General features: G+C 55.5%; 1 protein-coding gene across 1 annotated transcript in view; it reads right to left on the minus strand.

Annotated features, from left to right (window-relative positions):
- LOC120921661 overlaps positions 1-14,822 on the minus strand; it is an 87,349-nt gene that overhangs the window by 19,925 nt on the left and 52,602 nt on the right. The window contains exon 4 of the mRNA XM_040334178.1: positions 5,382-5,471. Coding sequence (XP_040190112.1) covers positions 5,382-5,471 — 90 coding nt within the window. The remainder of the gene's footprint in view (positions 1-5,381; positions 5,472-14,822) is intronic.

Raw genomic sequence — 14,822 nt, forward strand, 5'->3', positions numbered from 1 at the left:
ATTCGGGATATACTTGGAGTAGCAAAATGAATTCCACCTACCTAACTTCTTGATGGTATGAACGGGAACCTCTTGGCGAGATCAAAAAATGATGACGTTTGCGTAGACCTGGGACGTTTGCGTAGACCTGGGAATTGCCAGACTTCTGTCTGGCCATGGTCCTATTAACCAGTGAGTGACAAAATTGGCTTATAGCCTTCACCAATAACTCGGGGAGAGGACACGGACACTGCTGGAACAAACATGGCAATGTCGCACCAGCGCTGGAGGAACTCATCCCACTTGTGTAAATCGGATAAAGTCGCGGAAACTAGTTTGATTCGAGAATCGAAATTGGGGGCTGTGGGTAGCCTGTCAGCTAAGAACAGGAAACTGAGGCTACAATTCACACAGGATCACCAAAATTGGACAAAATATTGGAAAACCATTGCCAAAAACTGCCAAGAGCATCTGTAGATTGGTACGGGCTTGCTTTGGACTTACAACAAGGAGGAATTTGTCTAGATAGTGAATGACCTTCTGAGTGTTCTCTATGCGTGAGAATCAAATCTAGAGCACTGGGGAATAAAAAAAAAAGTTCAGCTTAGCGAGCTGAAGCAGGTATGAGATACCCCAGCACTGTAGTCCAGCCATGAGTTTGAAAATGGTCCAGGTTCTCAGAGGGCGTGGTCCCACGTACTGAAACCCCTGGCAGGAGATGGTGGATGGAAGCAAATCCTTCAATATCCACAGCCTGTGACGTGACCTATGTAACTAAGAACAAATCTATTGTGAATATATACGAATACTGTTTTCTCCTTTTGTTTACAGTGAATAAATGTGAGTTAATGTAGTGCAACGAACGGACTCAGTTATATGGGACTGAAAAGGGTGACGTCTGTAGCGGTGTTACGTCATGAGAGACAGGATAAGTGATGTATGTACAACAAAATTCAACATGTGAGGACAAGTGAAAATGGAAAAAATATATTATACCAATCTGTAACGACTGCACAGCAACTCAGGGCCTTCAAAGAAGAAAAGTGTATGATGCAAAAATATCCGAAAGACCACGAATGACCTGATTTAAGAGACTACTGAAACTAAATGACATGAGCATAACATAAGGTGAACACAAATGTCCTATACTCTGGAACCTTAAAGTGTAAGTTCACCTTACAGAAAAGTCTGTAAGGTGAACTCACATAGGACCCCCACCTCGTCCCCTGGTCCTGCTGACCGGGACCACAGCAATCGCCGGTTCCAAGCCCCGGTATATCCAGGTCCGGAGTCCAAGGCTTAGAAATCTTCACCATGCGGCGTCTTCATAGCTGACAGAACGGGCTATGCAGCTGTTGATTGGTCTGCGCCGCCCATGTGACGTGCTGACCAATTAGATTGCTCCAAATCATCCCTCCTGATGAAGGACGTTTTGAACATTCAGCTGAGAGGATTTCTAAGCCCCGGGTTCCTGATGCAGATATACCGAGGCTTGGAACCGGAGATCGCAGCGGTTCAGGTCAGCGGGACCAGGGGATGAGGTGGGGGTCCTGTGTAAGTTCATCTTACAGAGTTTTCTGTAAAGGTCAACTTAAGGGGTTGTAAAGGGAAAAAAAACATTTTTCCCCTAAATATCTTCCTTTCCCTTAGTGCAGTCCTCCTTCACTTACCTCATCCTTCCATTTTGCGTTTAAATGTCCTTATTTCTTCTGAGAAATCCTCACTTCCTGTTCTTCTGTCTGTAACTCCACACAGTAATGCAAGGCTTTCTCCCTGGTGTGGAGAAAGCCTCTTGAGGGGGGAGGGGGCGAGCAGGAGTGTCAGGACACTCTCTAGTTTGCAGATAGAGAAAGGAGCTGTGTGTTAGTGGGCGTCCTGACACTCCTGCTCGCCCCCTCAAGAGGCTTTCTCAAAGAAATTTGCACGGACTACCGCGGTATAGGAAACCTCTAGGCAGTGTCGGCACTCTGATGTCAAGCAACCGGAAACAGAACCAGAGACGTGAAAAGTAACATTGACCACTAGAAATTAATACGGCTACGCATATCACTGACAAAGTTACAAACTAATGAGATGCAAATGCGTAAAATGATGTGAGTATCACAAGTGATTTGAAAGAAATCGTACATATATCAATGTAGTGGCCATACAATAAGCACTTAGAAAAAAAAGTCTGGGGAGGCAAAAAGCTGTAGATTTGAAGTAAAGCAAGTGACAATGATTGTATCTTAAGGCTAGACAGTGATATGTGTAAATAAGATCTGGGTATGAAAAGACCAGACCTGTTGCTACCACTAGGCAGTCGCCTAGGGCACCCTGCTGCCTACGGGGCGCCCGGCCTCTGGTGTTCTTAACTCTCTTCTCTCTGCAGCAAGCAACCAAGTCTCAGCATCAGCAGTCAGCCGCTGCTCCATTCACATAGTGTCAGAGATGCAGCAGAGGTGGAGGACTGTGTCTGTGTTCAGACTCCTGAATGAATGGGAGCAAGCAAACATTCATTGACGGTCCCTGGGGAGGCTGCATTTGACGGGCCCTGGGGAGGCTGCATTTGACGGGCCCTGGGGAGGCTGCATTTGACGGGCCCTAGGGAGGCTGCATTTGATGGGCCCTGGGGAGGCTGCATTTGACGAGCACTTCATTAAAAAGGTGGGTTTTACTTGAGCTGGGGGAAAGGGTGTAGAGCCAGGGGGGTTGGCAAAATTAGGTTTCACCTAGGGCAGGGATATGCAATTAGCGGACCTCCAGCTGTTGCAAAACTACAAGTCCCATCATGCTTCTGCCTCTGGGTTTTATGCATGTGGCTGTCAGAGTCTTGCTATGCCTCATGGGATTTGTAGTTCTGCAACATCTGGAGGTCTGCTAATTGCTTATCCCCGACCTAGGGTGTCAAAAATCCTTGCACCAGTCCTGGAAAAGACAGTATGGAAAAAGGTAAGTGTGAAGAAATCCCCCCGAAAAAAATGAGAAGATCATAACATACCGCTGCTGAAACAAAACCTAGTGAAATTAGGAAAATACCAGGATCTGAGCGATTCGATAGCAGAACCCACACACCAGGGAACCAGCGACCAATCGAACATACGGACTACCGTGGTGTAAGGAAAAACCTTGAGGTAGCCTCGTCATTCTGGCATCAAGAAACCGGAAGCAGTAAGGGGAAAAGACAAGATGAGTGGGTTGAGGGCGGGTATTTATCCGGTGAGACTCCTCCTACAAACTCCGGATGACCTGCGCTCAGCCTTCATACATATACATTATATATATATAATTCTATATAGTGCCTCTGGTGAGTGTATATATGGGGGTGGAGTCACAGGATTGCGGATTCTCTTCACTTGGTGGAAATCTACGTTTGTTTATACGCTGTATACATTTATTTCATGGATCTCTGAGAAGTACATAGGGACGGAGATCTTATAATCCTTGTTTTGGAGATTTCTTATTGGACATTTCATGGACACTTTCCTGTTGGAATAGTACATGTATTATTTACTCATGCAAAAATGTATGAGAAAGAACCGGGACGGCCGCACTCCAAAAATAAAAATTTGTTCCTTTTAATAAAAACTGGTCACAACATGGATGTCACAGCAAGAACTCAGGAAAAAGGGCTAACGCGTTTCACACTCTCATACAGTGCTTATTCATAGCTGGTTGTGTAGCAAAAGAAGAACTTTATACTCTATTCAACATAGAAAGCAATTGTGTAGACGCCCTCAAAGCGAATTGTTTGATTGGCTAATCAGGGAGAAGGATAATCACAGGTATCACACAGATAGGGCTGGAAGTGTTTTCCACATGTCCACAAACGTGCATCATATCATCCATTAGCCATAAAAAGTCCTAGAAATGCAGAACTATAACATATAAAATGAAATGTGTGGATGAATTGGTTAATACATGGTTAATGTGCATATTATGCAGACGAATGTAAATGAGACCCAAAACTGAAAATACATGGAAAGGATGTGGAGACTGATATGGAAAAATGAAAAAAGTGATAGATTAAATGTGTGTGTGAAAGGGGTGAATGGGTGAAAGGAGCAGAAAAATAAGAAAAGAAAGGAAAAGAAAAAATGTGAGTGAAAAAGCATATGAACTGAAGGTCCTATGGAAACATATGTGAGACTAGAGAGTGTGGGGGAGTGAATAGATTGAGAAAGGGGTAAAGTGAGTGAAAAGAAAAAGACATAATAATAATTATTTCAGTTTAATCACTATCGCACTATTCACGGGGGGGTTTCCTGATATAGGTTTCCAAAATGTACCTTCACTTACAAGTCTTTGCACTCATTAACAACACATTTATTCTGCTCGCACACATCATTTCTCTGGTATCATTCACGCACACACATTTCACATTTGGTTATATCACATATTATTCTGCACTCATTCATACATTCTGCTCCTTTCCCTTCTTCCCCCTCTCCCCTCCCTTCCTCCCTCTTTTTCCTTTTTCCCCCCCGATTATAGAGTATAAAGTTCTTCTTTTGCTGCACACAACCAGCTATGAATAAGCACTGTATGAGAGTGTGAAACGCGTTAGCCCTTTTTCCTGAGTTCTTGCTGTGACATCCATGTTGTGACCAGTTTTTATTAAAAGGAACACATTTTTATTTTTGGAGTGCGGCCGTCCCGGTTCTTTCTTATACATATTTTTGCATACTATTGCAGTGCTTGTACCCAAGAGTTTGGACTCCACTTTGCTGTTCTCTGGGACCTCTGAGCGGTAAACTTTCTTTCTATTATTTACTCATATTGTGGGTTTTTCACTTATAGAATTTTTATTTTCACATTCTTAGTGCTGCACTTTATTTTACATTCTGTACACGGGGTGTGGAGTTGCCTTGTGTGCGGCTGCTCGGCCTACAGGCGTTCACATATTGATTTATTTCTTGGTATTCTGTGTATCAGTATTGTACATGTTACGGCCCTACAAAGATGTGTTATGGCCCTTACAGTGCAATGCAGGGGTACCGTGTGTTATAATGTGACCGGATGATTTAGGGGTGTCATTCAGTACCGCCATCAAATGTGACCGTTCAATAAATGGGGCAGAACCGCTACTGCCCTGCAACCACTGCTGTGTGTTCTGCGGGGGTTACAGGGTTATATATCTGGTAAGGAGGTGAGAAGCACAATCATAAACGCTCGTCAGAGGGTGAGAAGTGTAAACAAGTCCTTGGAGAGATGGGGGTGTCGCCATTATTGGGGTTCCTCGGCCTTCATACACATTGGAGCATTTGTCTCTAATACAACCCGACTCATTACTCACTATGACCCCCCTCCCCCAACTGTATAACAGAAAGATGTATAATGTACCAGGAGATACAGACAGAGGGAACACTACAGGAAGATTATACTGAATGTAGGAAGTAAAGAATACATTTCATTGTACTTACTCTCATAGAAACACCACAGAAAGTTGATGACAGCCAGAACCACCACGATGACTATAAGAGCAATGATCCCTGTATATGGATAGCTGCACTCTGTAGGACAGAAGAAGAGAAGATTGGTGTTAGAACCTCACAGGAAGAGTCACACATTACTGATATTAATACAAAGATGGTAAGAAAATCAGGTTGTATAAAGAACCAATCACAAGAGAGGGACCCAGCCCTCCCTGCAGTACTATAGGTAGAATGAGGTGTGGGAGGAGTCAGTCTTTCACCCACCTCTAGTCTGAGCGCTGTGATTGGCAGAGAACAGAGCTGAATGCCCCTCCATGGATCTGAGATAAAGAATGATTGGATAATATAAAGTGGTACTAAACCATCAAGTAGTAGAACTTCTCTCTGAATAAAGGATCACCCTAATTGTATGAAATGCATTATTTTTGTGCCACAAATACTTACATTTTTGATGCCTCCATTTATTCGCCTTCCTGTGTTCCTCCATCTTCCTCCCTGAACCTCCAGTTGTGAGCCCACCTAATGCACAGCAGTAGGGGTCCAGTACATGCACAGTGGGGGATGCCGTGGTCTTCTTGTGCTCTGACATAGCACCCATTTGGTATGTATGTGGTAACATTGTGGTACTATACTGCACATGTGCGAGACAAAACAGCAGCAGGGGCCCCACAATCTGCACATCTGCATGTGCACACATAAGAACTACCCCCCCCCCCCCCCCCCCCCGTGCACACACCAGTGTCTCTATAGCACGTGTCCCAGAAAATATATAAGGCGGTGGGAGCACATGTGTGTCTGGGGAGACCCCAGGGAGACACTGGAGAAACAAGGGGGCACCCTACAGGTGGAAACAGCACACTACAACTTTCATAAGCTGGAATACCTTCACAAATCTGGAGACGGGAGGAAATGGTGTACAAAAGGTGTGCAGATAATTTTATGCTTTAATCTTTACCAGAGGGCTCAACTAGGGATGCACCGAATGGGTTTTTTGGTGCCGAAACGGATACCGAAAATGAAAAATACAGGGTCCCGAAAACCAAAACCAATACCGAAAGTGACCGTTTAATTTTTTTTCTTTATACAGGAGATGGTCAGAGACTGGGGACATGGTACAGGAGGCAGTCAGAGACTGGGGACACGGTACATGAGATGGTCAGAGACTGGGACATGGTACATGAGATCAATGCAGTCTCACCTGTGCCCATAAGATGCAGCTTTACCTGTGCCCATCATGCAATTGCCAGTGCCCGTCATGTAGCATCCAGCACCCCCTTCACATCTCCCACCTCTGCACCCAGCACCCCCCCTTCAAAACTCCTACCTCTGCATCCAGCACCCCCCTTCACAGCTCCCACCTCTGCACCCAGCACCCCCCTTCACAGCTCCCACCTCTGCACTCAGCACCCCCCCTTCAAAACTCCTACCTCTGCATCCAGCACCCCCCTTCACAGCTCCCACCTCTGCACCCAGCACCCCCCTTCACAGCTCCCACCTCTGCATCCAGCACCCACCTTCACAGCTCCCACCTTCACAGCACACACCTCTGCATCCAGCACCCACCTTCACAGCTCCCACCTCTGCATCCAGCACCCACCTTCACAGCTCCCACCTCTGCATCCAGCACCCACCTTCACAGCTCCCACCTCTGCATCCAGCACCCACCTTCACAGCTCCCACCTCTGCACTCAGCACCCCCTTTGCAGCTCCCACCTCTGCATCCAGCACCCCCCTTCACAGCTCCCACCTCTGCACCCCCTTCACAGCTCCTACCTCTGCACCCAGCACCCCCCTTCACAGCTCCCACCTCTGCACCCCCTTCACAGCTCCTACCTCTGCACCCCCCCTCACAGCTCCCACCACTGCACCCAGCACCCCCCTTCACAGCTCCCACCTCTGCACCCCCTTCACAGCTCCTACCTCTGCACCCCCCCTCACAGCTCCCACCACTGCACCCAGCACCCACCTTCACAGCTCCCACCTCTGCACTCAGCACCCCCTTTGCAGCTCCCACCTCTGCATCCAGCACCCCCCTTCACAGCTCCCACCTCTGCACCCCCTTCACAGCTCCTACCTCTGCACCCAGCAACCCCCTTCACAGCTCCCACCTCTGCACCCCCTTCACAGCTCCTACCTCTGCACCCCCCCTTCACAGCTCCCACCTCTGCACCCCCTTCACAGCTCCTACCTCTGCACCCCCCCTCACAGCTCCCACCACTGCACCCAGCACCCACCTTCACAGCTCCCACCTCTGCACTCAGCACCCCCTTTGCAGCTCCCACCTCTGCATCCAGCACCCCCCTTCACAGCTCCCACCTCTGCACCCAGCACCCCCCCTTCAAAACTCCTACCTCTGCATCCAGCACCCCCCTTCACAGCTCCCACCTCTGCACCCAGCACCCCCCTTCACAGCTCCCACCTCTGCACTCAGCACCCCCCCCTTCAAAACTCCTACCTCTGCATCCAGCACCCCCCTTCACAGCTCCCACCTCTGCACCCAGCACCCCCCTTCACAGCTCCCACCTCTGCATCCAGCACCCACCTTCACAGCTCCCACCTTCACAGCACACACCTCTGCATCCAGCACCCACCTTCACAGCTCCCACCTCTGCATCCAGCACCCACCTTCACAGCTCCCACCTCTGCATCCAGCACCCACCTTCACAGCTCCCACCTCTGCACTCAGCACCCCCTTTGCAGCTCCCACCTCTGCATCCAGCACCCCCCTTCACAGCTCCCACCTCTGCACCCCCTTCACAGCTCCTACCTCTGCACCCAGCAACCCCCTTCACAGCTCCCACCTCTGCACCCCCTTCACAGCTCCTACCTCTGCACCCCCCCTCACAGCTCCCACCACTGCACCCAGCACCCCCCTTCACAGCTCCCACCTCTGCACCCCCTTCACAGCTCCTACCTCTGCACCCCCCCTCACAGCTCCCACCACTGCACCCAGCACCCACCTTCACAGCTCCCACCTCTGCACTCAGCACCCCCTTTGCAGCTCCCACCTCTGCATCCAGCACCCACCTTCACAGCTCCCACCTCTGCATCCAGCACCCACCTTCACAGCTCCCACCTCTGCACTCAGCACCCCCTTTGCAGCTCCCACCTCTGCATCCAGCACCCCCCTTCACAGCTCCCACCTCTGCACCCCCTTCACAGCTCCTACCTCTGCACCCAGCAACCCCCTTCACAGCTCCCACCTCTGCACCCCCTTCACAGCTCCTACCTCTGCACCCCCCCTCACAGCTCCCACCTCTGCACCCAGCACCCCCCTTCACAGCTCCCACCTCTGCACCCCCTTCACAGCTCCTACCTCTGCACCCCCCCTCACAGCTCCCACCACTGCACCCAGCACCCCCCTTCACAGCTCCCACCTCTGCACTCAGCACCCCCTTTGCAGCTCCCACCTCTGCATCCAGCACCCCCCTTCACAGCTCCCACCTCTGCACCCAGCCCCCCCCCTTCAAAACTCCTACCTCTGCATCCAGCACCCCCCTTCACAGCTCCCACCTCTGCACCCAGCACCCCCCTTCACAGCTCCCACCTCTGCACTCAGCACCCCCTTTGCAGCTCCCACCTCTGCATCCAGCACCCACCTTCACAGCTCCCACCTTCACAGCACACACCTCTGCATCCAGCACCCACCTTCACAGCTCCCACCTCTGCATCCAGCACCCACCTTCACAGCTCCCACCTCTGCATCCAGCACCCACCTTCACAGCTCCCACCTCTGCACTCAGCACCCCCTTCGCAGCTCCCACCTCTGCATCCAGCACCCCCCTTCACAGCTCCCACCTCTGCACCCCCTTCACAGCTCCTACCTCTGCACCCAGCACCCCCCTTCACAGCTCCCACCTCTGCACCCCCTTCACAGCTCCTCCCTCTGCACCCCCCCTCACAGCTCCCACCACTGCACCCAGCACCCCCCTTCACAGCTCCCACCTCTGCACCCCCTTCACAGCTCCTACCTCTGCACCCCCCTTCACAGCTCCCACCTCTGCACCCAGCACCCACCTTCACAGCTCCCACCTCTGCACTCAGCACCCCCTTTGCAGCTCCCACCTCTGCATCCAGCACCCCCCTTCACAGCTCCCACCTCTGCACCCAGCACCCCCCCTTCAAAACTCCTACCTCTGCATCCAGCACCCCCCTTCACAGCTCCCACCTCTGCACCCAGCACCCCCCTTCACAGCTCCCACCTCTGCACTCAGCACCCCCTTTGCAGCTCCCACCTCTGCATCCAGCACCCACCTTCACAGCTCCCACCTTCACAGCACACACCTCTGCATCCAGCACCCACCTTCACAGCTCCCACCTCTGCATCCAGCACCCACCTTCACAGCTCCCACCTCTGCATCCAGCACCCCCCTTCACAGCTCCCACCTCTGCACTCAGCACCCCCTTTGCAGCTCCCACCTCTGCATCCAGCACCCCCCTTCACAGCTCCCACCTCTGCACCCCCTTCACAGCTCCTACCTCTGCACCCAGCACCCCCCTTCACAGCTCCCACCTCTGCACCCCCTTCACAGCTCCTACCTCTGCACCCCCCCTCACAGCTCCCACCACTGCACCCAGCACCCCCCTTCACAGCTCCCACCTCTGCACCCCCTTCACAGCTCCTACCTCTGCACCCCCCCTCACAGCTCCCACCTCTGCACCCAGCACCCCCCTTCACAGCTCCCACCTCTGCACCCCCCCTCACAGCTCCCACCACTGCACCCACCTTCACAGCTCCCACCTCTGCACCCCCTTCACAGCTCCTACCTCTGCACCCCCCCTCACAGCTCCCACCTCTGCACCCAGCACCCACCTTCACAGCTCCCACCTCTGCACTCAGCACCCCCTTTGCAGCTCCCACCTCTGCATCCAGCACCCCCCTTCACAGCTCCCACCTCTGCACCCCCTTCACAGCTCCTACCTCTGCACCCAGCAACCCCCTTCACAGCTCCCACCTCTGCACCCCCTTCACAGCTCCCACCTCTGCCCCCCCCCTCACAGCTCCCACCACTGCACCCAGCACCCCCCTTCACAGCTCCCACCTCTGCACCCCCTTCACAGCTCCTACCTCTGCACCCAGCACCCCCTTCACAGCTCCCACCTCTGCACCCCCCCTCACAGCTCCCACCTCTGCACCCAGCACCCCCCTTCACAGCTCCCACCTCTGAATCCAGCATCCTCCTTCACAGCTCCTACCTCTGCACCCAGCACTCCCCTTCACAGCTCCCACCTCTGCATCCAGCACCCCCCTTCACAGCTCCCATCTCTGCACCCAGCACTCCCCTTCACAGCTCCCACCCCTGCACCCAGAACCCCCCTTCACAGCTCCCACCTCTGCACCCAGCACTCCCCTTCACAGCTCCCACCTCTGCACCCAGCAATCCCCTTCACAGCTCCCACCCCTGCACCCAGCACTCCCCTTCACAGCTCCCACCTCTGCACCCAGCACTCCCCTTCACAGCTCCCACCTCTGCACCCAGCACCCCCCTTCACAGCTCCTACCTCTGCACCCAGCACCCCCCTTCACAGCTCCCACCTCTGCACCCAGCACTCCCCTTCACAGCTCCCACCTCTGCACCCAGCACTCCCCTTCACAGCTCCCACCTCTGCACCCAGCACCCCCCTTCACAGCTCCCACCTCTGCACCCAGCACCCCCTTCACAGCTCCTACTTCTGCACCCAGCACCCCCCTTCACAGCTCCTACTTCTGCACCCAGCACCCCCCTTCACAGCTCCCACCTCTGCACCCAGCACCCCCTTCACAGCTCCTACTTCTGCACCCAGCACCCCCCTTCACAGCTCCTACCTCTGCACCCAGCACCCCCTTCACAGCTCCTACTTCTGCACCCAGCACCCCCCTTCACAGCTCCTACCTCTGCACCCAGCACCCCCTTCACAGCTCCTACTTCTGCACCCAGCACTCCTTCACAGCTCCCACCTCTGCACCGAGCACCCCCCTTCACAGCTCCCACCTCTGCACCCAGCACCCCCCTTCACAGCTCCTACCTCTGCACCCAGCACCCCCCTTCACAGCTCCCACCTCTGCACCCCCTTCACAGCTCCTACCTCTGCACCCAGCAACCCCCTTCACAGCTCCCACCTCTGCACCCCCTTCACAGCTCCTACCTCTGCACCCCCCCTCACAGCTCCCACCACTGCACCCAGCACCCCCCTTCACAGCTCCCACCTCTGCACCCCCTTCACAGCTCCTACCTCTGCACCCCCCCTCACAGCTCCCACCACTGCACCCAGCACCCCCCTTCACAGCTCCCACCTCTGCACCCCCCCTCACAGCTCCCACCACTGCACCCAGCACCCACCTTCACAGCTCCCACCTCTGCACCCCCTTCACAGCTCCTACCTCTGCACCCCCCCTCACAGCTCCCACCTCTGCACCCAGCACCCACCTTCACAGCTCCCACCTCTGCACTCAGCACCCCCTTTGCAGCTCCCACCTCTGCATCCAGCACCCCCCTTCACAGCTCCCACCTCTGCACCCCCTTCACAGCTCCTACCTCTGCACCCAGCAACCCCCTTCACAGCTCCCACCTCTGCACCCCCTTCACAGCTCCCACCTCTGCACCCCCCCTCACAGCTCCCACCACTGCACCCAGCACCCCCCTTCACAGCTCCCACCTCTGCACCCCCTTCACAGCTCCTACCTCTGCACCCAGCACCCCCTTCACAGCTCCCACCTCTGCACCCCCCCTCACAGCTCCCACCTCTGCATCCAGCACCCCCCTTCACAGCTCCCACCTCTGAATCCAGCATCCTCCTTCACAGCTCCTACCTCTGCACCCAGCACTCCCCTTCACAGCTCCCACCTCTGCATCCAGCACCCCCCTTCACAGCTCCCATCTCTGCACCCAGCACTCCCCTTCACAGCTCCCACCCCTGCACCCAGAACCCCCCTTCACAGCTCCCACCTCTGCACCCAGCACTCCCCTTCACAGCTCCCACCTCTGCACCCAGCACTCCCCTTCACAGCTCCCACCCCTGCACCCAGCACTCCCCTTCACAGCTCCCACCTCTGCACCCAGCACTCCCCTTCACAGCTCCCACCTCTGCACCCAGCACCCCCCTTCACAGCTCCTACCTCTGCACCCAGCACCCCCCTTCACAGCTCCCACCTCTGCACCCAGCACTCCCCTTCACAGCTCCCACCTCTGCACCCAGCACTCCCCTTCACAGCTCCCACCTCTGCACCCAGCACCCCCCTTCACAGCTCCCACCTCTGCACCCAGCACCCCCTTCACAGCTCCTACTTCTGCACCCAGCACCCCCCTTCACAGCTCCTACTTCTGCACCCAGCACCCCCCTTCACAGCTCCTACCTCTGCACCCAGCACTCCCCTTCACAGCTCCCACCTCTGCACCCAGCACTCCCCTTCACAGCTCCCACCTCTGCACCCAGCACTCCCCTTCACAGCTCCCACCTCTGCACCCAGCACCCCCCTTCACAGCTCCCACCTCTGCACCCAGCACCCCCTTCACAGCTCCTACTTCTGCACCCAGCACCCCCCTTCACAGCTCCTACTTCTGCACCCAGCACCCCCCTTCACAGCTCCCACCTCTGCACCCAGCACCCCCTTCACAGCTCCTACTTCTGCACCCAGCACCCCCCTTCACAGCTCCTACCTCTGCACCCAGCACCCCCTTCACAGCTCCTACTTCTGCACCCAGCACCCCCCTTCACAGCTCCTACCTCTGCACCGAGCACTCCCCTTCACAGCTCCCACCTCTGCACCCCCCTTCACAGCTCCTACCTCTGCACCCAGCACCCCCCTTCACAGCTCCCACCTCTGCACCCCCCTTCACAGCTCCCACCTCTGCACCCAGCACTCCCCTTCACAGCTCCCACCCCTGCACCCAGCACTCCCCTTCACAGCTCCCACCTCTGCACCCAGCACCCCCCTTCACAGCTCCTACCTCTGCACCCAGCACCCCCCTTCACAGCTCCCATCTCTGCACCCAGCACCCCCCTTCACAGCTCCCACCTCTGCACCCAGCACCCCCTTCACAGCTCCTACTTCTGCACCCAGCACTCCCCTTCACAGCTCCCACCTCTGCACCCAGCACTCCCCTTCACAGCTCCTACCTCTGCACCCAGCACCCCCCTTCACAGCTCCCACCTCTGCACCCAGCACTCCCCTTCACAGCTCCCACCTCTGCACCCAGCACCCCCCTTCACAGCTCCTACCTCTGCACCCAGCACTCCCCTTCACAGCTCCCACCTCTGCACCCAGCACCCCCCTTCACAGCTCCTACCTCTGCACCCAGCACCCCCCTTCACAGCTCCCATCTCTGCACCCAGCACCCCCCTTCACAGCTCCTACTTCTGCACCCAGCACCCCCCTTCACAGCTCCTACCTCTGCACCCAGCACTCCCCTTCACAGCTCCCACCTCTGCACCCAGCACCCCCCTTCACAGCTCCCACCCCTGCACCCCCTTCACAGCTCCTACCTCTGCACCCAGCACCCCCCTTCACAGCTCCTACCTCTGCACCCAGCACTCCCCTTCACAGCTCCCACCTCTGCACCCAGCACTCCCCTTCACAGCTCCCACCTCTGCACCCAGCACCCCCCTTCACAGCTCCCACCCCTGCACCCAGCACTCCCCTTCACAGCTCCCACCTCTGCACCCAGCACTCCCCTTCACAGCTCCCACCTCTGCATCCAGCACCCACCTTCACAGCTCCCACCTCTGCACTCAGCACCCCCTTTGCAGCTCCCACCTCTGCATCCAGCACCCCCCTTCACAGCTCCCACCTCTGCACCCCCTTCACAGCTCCTACCTCTGCACCCAGCAACCCCCTTCACAGCTCCCACCTCTGCACCCCCTTCACAGCTCCTACCTCTGCACCCCCCCTCACAGCTCCCACCACTGCACCCAGCACCCCCATTCACATGCTCCCACCTCTGCACCCCCTTCACAGCTCCTACCTCTGCACCCCCCCTCACAGCTCCCACCACTGCACCCAGCACCCACCTTCACAGCTCCCACCTCTGCACTCAGCACCCCCTTTGCAGCTCCCACCTCTGCATCCAGCACCCACCTTCACAGCTCCCACCTCTGCATCCAGCACCCACCTTCACAGCTCCCACCTCTGCACTCAGCACCCCCTTTGCAGCTCCCACCTCTGCATCCAGCACCCCCCTTCACAGCTCCCACCTCTGCACCCCCTTCACAGCTCCTACCTCTGCACCCAGCAACCCCCTTCACAGCTCCCACCTCTGCACCCCCTTCACAGCTCCTACCTCTGCACCCCCCCTCACAGCTCCCACCACTGCACCCAGCACCCCCCTTCACAGCTCCCACCTCTGCACCCCCTTCACAGCTCCTACCTCTGCACCCCCCCTCACAGCTCCCACCACTGCACCCAGCACCCACCTTCACAGCTCCCACCTCTGCACTCAGCACCCCCTTTGC

The sequence above is a fragment of the Rana temporaria genome, assembly GCF_905171775.1.
Source record: "Rana temporaria chromosome 2 unlocalized genomic scaffold, aRanTem1.1 chr2o, whole genome shotgun sequence".
Classification (NCBI taxonomy): domain Eukaryota; kingdom Metazoa; phylum Chordata; class Amphibia; order Anura; family Ranidae; genus Rana; species Rana temporaria.